The sequence below is a fragment of the Coregonus lavaretus genome, assembly GCF_964263955.1.
Source record: "Coregonus lavaretus genome assembly, chromosome: 7".
Classification (NCBI taxonomy): Eukaryota; Metazoa; Chordata; class Actinopteri; order Salmoniformes; family Salmonidae; genus Coregonus; species Coregonus lavaretus.
Window position 1 is genome coordinate 63,087,037 of NC_139994.1, and position 10,887 is coordinate 63,097,923.

The 10,887-nt window shown below is 42.5% G+C and overlaps 1 protein-coding gene across 1 annotated transcript in view; it reads right to left on the minus strand.

Annotated features, from left to right (window-relative positions):
• Nucleotides 1-10,887, minus strand: part of LOC311132620 (disintegrin and metalloproteinase domain-containing protein 33-like) — a 96,098-nt gene that overhangs the window by 57,424 nt on the left and 27,787 nt on the right. The window contains exon 3 of the mRNA XM_084165866.1: nucleotides 5,530-5,606. Coding sequence (XP_084021992.1) covers nucleotides 5,530-5,606 — 77 coding nt within the window. The remainder of the gene's footprint in view (nucleotides 1-5,529; nucleotides 5,607-10,887) is intronic.

Sequence of the window (10,887 nt, forward strand, 5' to 3'; positions counted from 1 at the left end):
AGCAGGAGTGATTGTGAGAGCGACTGGAATTGTTTTAAGGTTATCTTGTCTAACTATCACTAAGCACGTATAGGGGTGGTGGGATCGCTGAGGTTGTTTTTTGCGAGGGCAGAACCAGCGGGTGGGGCGGGTTGCAATGGCCACTCGCGGAGGTTTGGAGTTTGAAAAACGTAGTCAGCGGCATGGAGTAAAGATTCCTGCTGTGGCCGGGTGTTCAGTGGAAGAATGTAGCTTAGCAGTGGGTGCTATCATTGCGTATTATAGCATCAAATCAGCCTCAAGGATGAATAGCGCTGTAGTGATATTCTTAGATTCCATTGAAAAGGTGAATATGATAGTTGAGAGTGGTGTTTTGTTGCGGGAGACGCAGACGTCGGTATTTCCGCTTATGAATCCTGCGAAGAAAGTTATACTTTCTAACGTGCCACCATTTATTAGAGATGAAGTGTTGGAGCGAGAGTTATCTCGTCATGGATGCAAATCTCCTTTGCTGAAACATGTCGTGTCTCATAGGAGACAAGTGCATATGATTTTAAAGAAGGACACTGATGAACTGAATTTAGCATTCAGTTTTAAGATTGATGGATTTGATTATGTCTTCTACGCTTCTACTGAATCAATTAAATGCTTTGGCTGTGGAAGAGAGGGGCAATTGGTACGTAATTGTCCCGAGAACGAGCGTGCAGAGTCTGGTAGCAGCTCTAGTGCTGGTGCAGCTAATGCACCACCGTGAAGGGATGAACATGCTAAGGGTGCGGGTGCTGGGGAAGGGAGGAGGTGGGCAGATGTGGTAGGAAAAGTAGGAGAGGAAGGCAGTGTGGATACGGGGGCAATTGTGGTAGATCAGAACAAAGAAGGAGGGAAAACAGTCGGTGAGATTGCGACTGCTGTCGCTGAGGTGGTGCTGGAAAATGAAATTGGAGGTCAAGGGGAGATTGAAATAATGGAAAAGGAAGCAGCTGTTTTCAAACACCGAGGAGTAAGAGGAAGAATTTAAGGGGTGGTGAAGGGTCTAATTCCAAGAGGAAGGTAGAGATTGATAAATCAGTTGAAGATAAACAGGTTGTAGAGATGGTGGAGATTTCTTCTGGGGAGGATAGCGAGAGTGAGTCATCTGATGCGTCACAACAAAATAGTGAGATAAATGGGGTGGAAGGGAGGTATGGGATTGAGAAGGTACGTCAATTTCTGAAGTTGACAAAAGGGAACAAATATATGTGGGATTATAATGTAACAGACTTTTTTCCTGAAAGTGAATTGTTTATTGAATCAGCAAAGTTTCTGATGTCAAAAATAACAGGGGTAGGTTTGACAAGCCCTGAAATTGCTAGACTCAAGAAAGTGGTCACGAGAGTGATAAGTGATGTAAATTCTAAAGAAAATGAAAGAGTTCAGTCACAGCCTTAACTCTGTAAAGAGATGTGGTTTCTGTGTCTTCCTCTATATTTTTTTCCCATCCATGAGCAGTTTTAAGATTTCTTCTTTAAACGTAAATGGTGCGAGAGACGTTAAAAAAAGAGCCATAGTGTATGAGTTAAATAGGGGAAAGGGAAGTGACATACATTTTCTACAAGAAACGCATAGTAATTTGGAAAATGAAGTTATGTGGCAACAGAATTGGGGGGGGGGACAGTGGTGTGTAGTCATAAAAACTCAAAAAGTGGGGGTGTGGCCATCTTGTTCTCAAAAGGGTTTTTGCCTTTGTCATTTGAGGTTGAAGAGGTAGTTGAAGGGAGGTTATTAAAAGTTAGAGCGAGGTATGGAAACATCACTATGTGTCTGATAAATGTATATGCCCCAGTGGTGGCAGTTGAGAGGGTAGGTTTTTTAGAGACATTATCAAATACCATTGAGAAATGGGAAGTGGGATTTTCTGATCATTGTTTAATAACAGAGGTGGTGTTCATTAACGATGTAAAACCCAAAAGTGCATTCTGGCATTTTAATATAACTTTATTGAGTGATGCTCACTTCAGGAAATGTTTTTTCTGGGAGAGGTGGAGGTCTCAAAAGGCCAGTTTTGTATACCTTCAACAGTGGTGGGATATAGGGAAAATCCAGATTCAACAATTCTGTAATCAATACATGAGGAATGTCACCAAGGATATCACCAGATCAATGAAAGCCCTAGAGACTCATGACGTCTAGGTTGAGACCACAGGAGATCGAGGCCACACTCAGGCCCTCAAGAGGAATAAAGCTGCATTGGCAGACCTGCTGGGTAGCAGAGCACAGGGGGCATTGGTAAGAAGTAAGTTTCAGGGAATCTCTGAAATGGATGCCTCATCACAATGTTTCTTTGGTTTAGAGAAAAAGAATGGACAAAGAATAATTATTCATTGTCTCAAATCAGCTGTTGGACAGGAGCTCACTAGCCCTAGTGAAATTAGAAAGAGGGCAGTAGAGTTCTATGCTGAGCTCTACAAGTGTGAGTACAAAGAGGATAAAACAGTGCCACAGCAGTTCCTTGATGGGCTCCCACAGGTGGCTGCAGAAGCTCAGGTTGAGCTAGAGCAACCATTATCTTTGCAGGAGCTATACACTGCAGTAAAAGGCATGGAAAATGGAAGGGCACCAGGCATTGATGGGCTTCCCATTGACTTTTTAAAGTATTTTTGGGCTATGTTGGGAGAGGATTGGCTAGCAGTAGTTAATGATAGTTTAACCGATGGGTTACTACCAATAAGCTGCAGAAGGGCTGTCCTCACCCTACTGCCCAAAAAGGGTGACCGTAGGGAGGTGAAGAACTGGAGGCCGGTGGCTTTATTGTGCACTGATTATAAGATCCTGTCAAAGGCTTTGTCCAACAGGCTGAGGGAGGTGATGGGGCAAATCATATGGACCAGTCCTACTGTGTTCCTGGCAGGCAGATAGGGGATAACATTTCTCTGATTCTGGATTTTTTGGACGTCTCTAGGGCTATTGGGTTGGATGCTGGTCTAATCTCAATTGATCAGGAAAAGGCATTTGACCGAGTTGAACATCAATACTTATGACACACTTTTGAGGCGTTTGGGTTCAGCTCTGGTTTTATTGCCATGATCAGGGTGATATATGGTGACATTGAAAGTGTACTGAAAGTTAACGGTGGCTTGAGTGCTCCTTTTAAAGTGTGTAGAGGTATTAGGCAGGGATGCTCTTTGTCGGGAATGTTATATGCCATCGCTATAGAGCCACTACTAAATAGCATTAGAAGTCGCATTGAAGGGGTGTACCTTTCAGAGGATATTCCTCCTATTCGTCTCTCAGCCTATGCTGATGATGTAGTTGTTTTAGTGAAAAATCAAGTGGAGGTGGATAGTTTGAGTCTAATGGTTGATCGTTTTAGGGGAATATCCTCTGCAAAGGTAAATTGGGAAAAAAGTTGTGCTTTACAGATTGGAGAATGGTCTGGAGGGATCATGGCTTTGCCAGGGGGGCTGGAATGGTGTAAGGGAGGTTTTAAGTATCTTGGAGTGTACCTAGGAGATGAGGGGACAATGGAAAAAAATTGGATTGGGGTGGTTGAAATGGTGGAAGGGAGGATGAGGAGATGGCGTTGGTTGTTATCTCGTATGTCATATAGGGGGCGCACTATTATAGTTAACAATGTGGTTGCCTCTGCACTGTGGCATCGGCTGTCAGTTTCAGAGCCACCATCTGGCCTTCTGGCTAAGATACAGGCGATTATTGTAGATTTCTTTTGGGATAAATATCATTGGGTTCCACAAAGTGTTTTGCATTTGTCAAAAGAGGAGGGGGGACAAGGTCTTGTACATATTGCTAGTAGGGCTGCTGCTTTCCGGTTTCATTTTATTCAAAGGTTGCTTTATGGACCGGAATATGTGGTTTGGAGAGGGGTGGCAGGTCTTGTATTACAGCAGGTTGGGAGATTAGGTTTAAAGAAGGCTTTATTTTTGGTTGATTTTAGACAGATTTCTAGGGAGGGAGTACCTCCGTTTTACAGAGGCCTTCTTAGGGTGTGGAGCATAATGAAGGTGTCCAGACGAACTTCAGCGGAGTCAGTGCATTGGCTGTTGGAGGAACCTCTGGTGTATGGGGCAAGACTGGATTGTATAACTGCAGCTGTTCCACATTTCTCCAAGATTCTGGTGAAGGGCAAAATCATCACCTTAAAACAGTTAATGGCCATGGCTGGATGGAAGACGGGTGGCTGAACATTTGGGGGTTAGGTCGGAAAGGATTGTCGGACAACTGCTGGGAAGCTGCAGGAAGGCTCTGTCAGCAGAAGAGTGGGGTATGCTGAATAGTCACAAGAAGAAGGTACAAGATGAAAACGTCTCATTTCCAAGACTATGGATTACACCCAATATCCCAGAGTCAGAAAGAAAGGCGTTATTACTGGATTTGAGAGGGTTGGAAGAGGTGGGTTTGGATGAGGTGAATGGGAAAGACTTATATAGGGGGTGTGTCAAGGTGTTGAATAAAGATACATTGAAAAATAGAAAAGACAGTCCATGGAGTGCAAAATTGGGCATTGATGACAAGGTAAAGCCAGCATGGAGAGCACTGTACAAGCCAACGTTACAAAAGGGTACTGGGGATATGCAATGGAGGGTTTTGCATGGCATCATTGCAGTTAATGCTTTTGTATCTGTTATTAACTCAGATGTTGGAGATGGATGTCCTTTTTGTAATATAAGAGAAACAATTTTTCACTGTTTTATGGAGTGTGAGAGGATAAAACCTCTCTTAGAAATGCTGGAGTCTTTGTTTAAATAAAATGTCAACTGTTAAATTTTATTTTGGGACAAGCTAAGATGTCAATTTCTCTGAGTAGGAAACATAAGATAGAAACGGGATATGGGCAGGATGTAAGATGTGTTTTTAAAGGATTAGTGAAAGCGAGAATAATAGTGGATTTTGAGTTCTTCTCAGCTGTAAAAGATCTCCCATTGTTTAAGGAGAAGTGGGCTTACGAAGGAGCGGTTTGTTTTGTGGAGGAGGGGAAACAATTTTTTGTTGATGAAATGAGTTTTTTTTGTATTTGTATTTTTGTTTTCATTTTTATTTAGGAATGACATTTGTTGTTTCATTTCTGAAAAGGCAGTGTGCCATTATTTGTGTTAACACTTGAGTATAAAATAAAGGTTTTATAAAAACTCTAAAAAACTCTCTCTCTCTCTCTCTCGCTCTCTCTCTTCTCTCTCTCTCTCTCTCTCTCTCTCTCTCTCTCTCTCTCTGTCTCTCTCTCTCTCTCTGTCTCTCTCTCTTGCTGTCTCTCTCTCTCGCTGTCTCTCTCTCTCTGTCTCTCTCTCTGTCTGTCTCTCTCTCTCTCTGTCTCTCTCTCTCTCTCTCTCTCTCTCTCTCTCTCTCTCTCTCTCTCTCTCTCTCTCTCTCTCTCTCTCTCTCTCTCTCTCTGTCTCTCTCTCTGTCTGTCTCTTTTCACTAATTGCTGGGGGAAAGGGAGAGAGTAGGGTGGTGTTAGATCTCTGATAGGGGTGGTTGCTGTCAGATAAGGGGACAAGTCTGGGCTCTACGATACGGGGACACACACATACACATTCACAAACACAAACAAACACTTACTGATTCCGTTCCACTTGTAGTACCAGTTCAAGGTTGTTGGAGGACAGCACTATTTCCCCTCTGTCTGGGTACTGGTCCTGTAAAGGGAAGACAAACCATGATGAGAGAACAGCACTGGATAATGTTACGCTAACCATGATGAGAACAGCCCTGGATAATGTTACGCTAACCATGATGAGGGAACAGCACTGGATAATGTTACGCTAACCATGATGAGAGAACAACACTGGATAATGTTACGCTAACCATGATGAGGGAACAACACTGGATAATGTCACGCTATTCGTATTTGTGATTTGAAAACATTTCCTGCATCCATTGTATTGTCAGGACATCATTTTGAGGTAATATAGGTGTAATTAACAGACTGTATAATCATCAATACTTGAAGAAGCTTTATTTCTAAAACCTTTTTACTTCCCATGAAAGAAGATGTGGTGATAATATAGAAAGGTGTCATCTCTCATGGACAGATGTGTGTAACATAAATGGTAGTAGCATCTGTCCACATACTGTGGGATGCGACGACTAACGAGTAACTTTGTTCTGGTGTGCAGATTTTTCATCAGTGATCATTTGGACAAATCAGGATTTTTGCAGGTGCTCACATATTTTTCGAATTTTGGAAGGGAGAGGGACATTTGGCCCAGAGACTTGACTGAAGCTGGCTGAGTGTCTCCGTTGAGAAGGGTGGAGACTTCACTAGTCTCGTTAGTATATTTTCTAACACGTCTCCCGCCAGAACTTTAATCGAGCATCTGATGCATCTGATGCAATTACGCTAGATTTTAGTTCTGGGTGTCCAAGATTTAACATCGGTGTCAAATCAAATTAAGAGGATGGATAGCCTACACAAAATGCGGATGCACACCACACTGCATACCACACACAGTAAAAAAAAAAAAAAAAAGCAAAGAGAGAGAGAGAGTGAAACACTGCACCAACCTATGCACGATGCTTTTTACCGAAAGACTGTCACCTTCACTGTGCTGCGCCTGCCTGCCAACCAACCAACCATACACAGCGTTCCAAATCCAACTCATGTTTTTTTTTTTTTGTTGTCAAAAGAGACAGGGGAGAGAGAGAGAGATGGTTCCGCAGCCCCAATATAATCGCTGGGTCTATTGGGTTTTCAGCCACTGGCTCTATAAGAAATAAGCATGTGGATGGTGGACGTGTTAGGCGAAGCTGGGTTTACTGATAGACACAACACCCCTGTGTGGGAGGTGGAGAGGGCCTTTCATGTGGAACCCTTCCAAGGAAACGCTCCAGCAGTGAGGAGGAGAGAAAAACGCATAGAGACACTCGTGTAGACCCGTAACCCTGTTTCATTACATAGTGCACTACTTTTGGACCAGAGCGCTGTGGGTCCTGGTGTAAAAGCAGTGCACTAAATGGGGAATAGGGGTGTCGTACAAGTGATGATTCAATATTCACACTTGTCCTAGTTAAGAGTACAGATGGATAGGAAGAGGGATGGTACAGATGTAGTGTGAAGGAGGAGGAGAAGAAAACAGACAGGGACATTATGTAGATGAGCAGTAGTCTGGAAAGACAGACGGACGGAAAATAAATGTATGGAGGAATGGAAGGACAGACGGACAGACAGACAGACTTAATACGTCTGAAATAGTTCAGGCTAACGACTCCACATCTGAATACAACCATCTCTACATCTGAATACAACCATCTCTACATCTGAATACAGCCATCTCTACATCTGAATACAGCCATCTCTACATCTGAATACAGCCATCTCTACATCTGAATACAGCCATCTCTACATCTGAATACAACCATCTCTACATCTGAATACAGCCATCTCTACATCTGAATACAGCCATCTCTACATCTGAATACAGCCATCTCTACATCTGAATACAGCCATCTCCACATCTGAATACAGCCATCTCTACATCTGAATACAACCATCTCTACATCTGAATACAACCATCTCTACATCTGAATACAGCCATCTCTACATCTGAATACAACCATCTCTGCATCTGAATACAACCATCTCTACATCTGAATACAACCATCTCTACATCTGAATACAACCATCTCTACATCTGAATACAACCATCTCTACATCTGAATACAACCATCTCTGCATCTGAATACAACCATCTCTACATCTGAATACAACCATCTCTACATCTGAATACAGCCATCTCTACATCTGAATACAGCCATCTCTACAACCATCTCTACATCTGAATACAACCATCTCCACATCGGAATACAGCCATCTCTACATCTGAATACAGCCATCTCTACATCTGAATACAACCCCTCTACATCTGAATACAGCCATCTCTACATCTGAATACAACCATCTCTACATCTGAATACAACCATCTCCACATCTGAATACAGCCATCTCTACATCTGAATACAACCATCTCTACAGATGAATACAGTGGGGGGAAAAAGTATTTAGTCAGCCACCAATTGTGCAAGTTCTCCCACTTAAAAAGATGAGAGAGGCCTGTAATTTTCATCATAGGTACACATCAACTATGACAGGCAAAATGAGAAACACAGGCCTCAACCATCTCTACATCTGAATACAACCATCTCCACATCGAAATACAGCCATCTCTACATCTGAATACAGCCATCTCCACATCTGAATACAGCCATCTCTACATCTGAATACAACCATCTCTACATCTGAATACAACCATCTCTACATCTGAATCAACCATCTCTACATCTGAATACAACCATCTCTACATCTGAATACAACCATCTCTACATCTGAATACAACCATCTCTGCATCTGAATACAACCATCTCTACATCTGAATACAGCCATCTCTACAACCATCTCTACATCTGAATACAACCATCTCTACATCTGAATACAACCATCTCTACATCTGAATACAGCCATCTCTACAACCATCTCTACATCTGAATACAACCATCTCTACATCTGAATACAACCATCTCTACATCTGAATACAACCATCTCTACATCTGAATACAACCATCTCTGCATCTGAATACAAACCATCTCTACATCTGAATACAACCATCTCTACAACCATCTCTACATCTGAATACAACCATCTCCACATCGGAATACAGCCATCTCTACATCTGAATACAGCCATCTCTACATCTGAATACAACCATCTCTACATCTGAATACAGCCATCTCTACATCTGAATACAACCATCTCTACATCTGAATACAACCATCTCCACATCTGAATACAGCCATCTCTACATCTGAATACAACCATCTCTACAGATGAATACAGTGGGGAAAAAAGTATTTAGTCAGCCACCAATTGTGCAAGTTCTCCCACTTAAAAAGATGAAAGAGGCCTGTAATTTTCATCATAGGTACACGTAAAAAAAAAAAAAAAATCAGAAAATCACATTGTAGGATTTTTTATGAATTTATTTGCAAATTATGGTGGAAAATAAGTATTTGGTCACCTACAAACAAGCAAGATTTCTGGCTCTCACAGACCTGTAACTTCTTCTTTAAGAGGCTCCTCTGTCCTCCACTCGTTACCTGTATTAATGGCACCTGTTTGAACTTGTTATCAGTATAAAAGACACCTGTCCACAACCTCAAACAGTCACACTCCAACTCCACTATGGCCAAGACCAAAGAGCTGTCAAAGGACACCAGAAACTAAATTGTAGACCTGCACCAGGCTGGGAAGACTGAATCTGCAATAGGTAAGCAGCTTGGTTTGAAGAAATCAACTGTGGGAGCAATTATTAGGAAATGGAAGACATACAAGACCACTGATAATCTCCCTCGATCTGGGGCTCCATGCAAGATCTCACCCCGTGGGGTCAAAATGATCACAAGAACGGTGAGCAAAAATCCCAGAACCACACAGGGGGACCTAGTGAATGACCTGCAGAGAGCTGGGACCAAAGTAACAAAGCCTACCATCAGTAACACACTACGCCGCCAGGGACGCAAATCCTGCAGTGCCAGACGTGTCCCCCTGCTTAAGCCAGTACATGTCCAGGCCCGTCTGAAGTTTGCTAGAGTGCATTTGGATGATCCAGAAGAGGATTGGGAGAATGTCATATGGTCAGATGAAACCAAAATATAACTTTTTGGTAAAAACTCAACTCGTCGTGTTTGGAGGACAAAGAATGCTGAGTTGCATCCAAAGAACACCATACCTACTGTGAAGCATGGGGGTGGAAACATCATGCTTTGGGGCTGTTTTTCTGCAAAGGGACCAGGACGACTGATCCGTGTAAAGGAAAGAATGAATGGGGCCATGTATCGTGAGATTTTGAGTGAAAACCTCCTTCCATCAGCAAGGGCATTGAAGATGAAACGTGGCTGGGTCTTTCAGCATGACAATGATCCCAAACACACCGCCCGGGCAACGAAGGAGTGGCTTCGTAAGAAGCATTTCAAGGTCCTGGAGTGGCCTAGCCAGTCTCCAGATCTCAACCCCATAGAAAATCTTTGGAGGGAGTTGAAAGTCTGTGTTGCCCAGCGACAGCCCCAAAACATCACTGCTCTAGAAGAGATCTGCATGGAGGAATGGGCCAAAATACCAGCAACAGTGTGTGAAAACCTTGTGAAGACTTACAGAAAACGTTTGACCTGTGTCATTGCCAACAAAGGGTATATAACAAAGTATTCAGAAACTTTTGTTATTGACCAAATACTTATTTTCCACCATAATTTGCAAATAAATTCATTAAAAATCCTACAATGTGATTTTCTGGATTTTTTTGTCTGTCATAGTTGACGTGTACCTATGATGAATATTACAGGCCTCTCTCATCTTTTTAAGTGGGAGAACTTGCACAATTGGTGGCTGACTAAATACTTTTTTTCCCCACTGTATAGCCATCTCTACATCTGAATACAACCATCTCTACATCTGAATACAGCCATCTCTACATCTGAATACAGCCATCTCTACATCTGAATACAGCCAACTCTACATCTGAATACAGCCATCTCTACATCTGAATACAGCCATCTCTACATCTGAATACAGCCATCTCTACATCTGAATACAGCCATCTCTACATCTGAATACAACCATCTCTACATCTGAATACAACCATCTCATTCTCTTATTAGGACTCATATCCACCATCCCTTCCATCTCATGATCTGGAACACTCTTTCCTAGAACAGCATTAGGCGTCACTAGTCTAACCCATTCACCCCTATCTACGGATGACACATTCTCAGTGCATGTTCTCATACAATGTTTGTTTTGTTTTTCACTCAGCTGAGAAACCATGGCAACATCCTTAGCATTACGAGGACAGGATACTGAGAGGATCCTTAGCATTACGAGGACAGGATACTGAGAGGATCCTAGCATTACGAGGACAGGATACTGA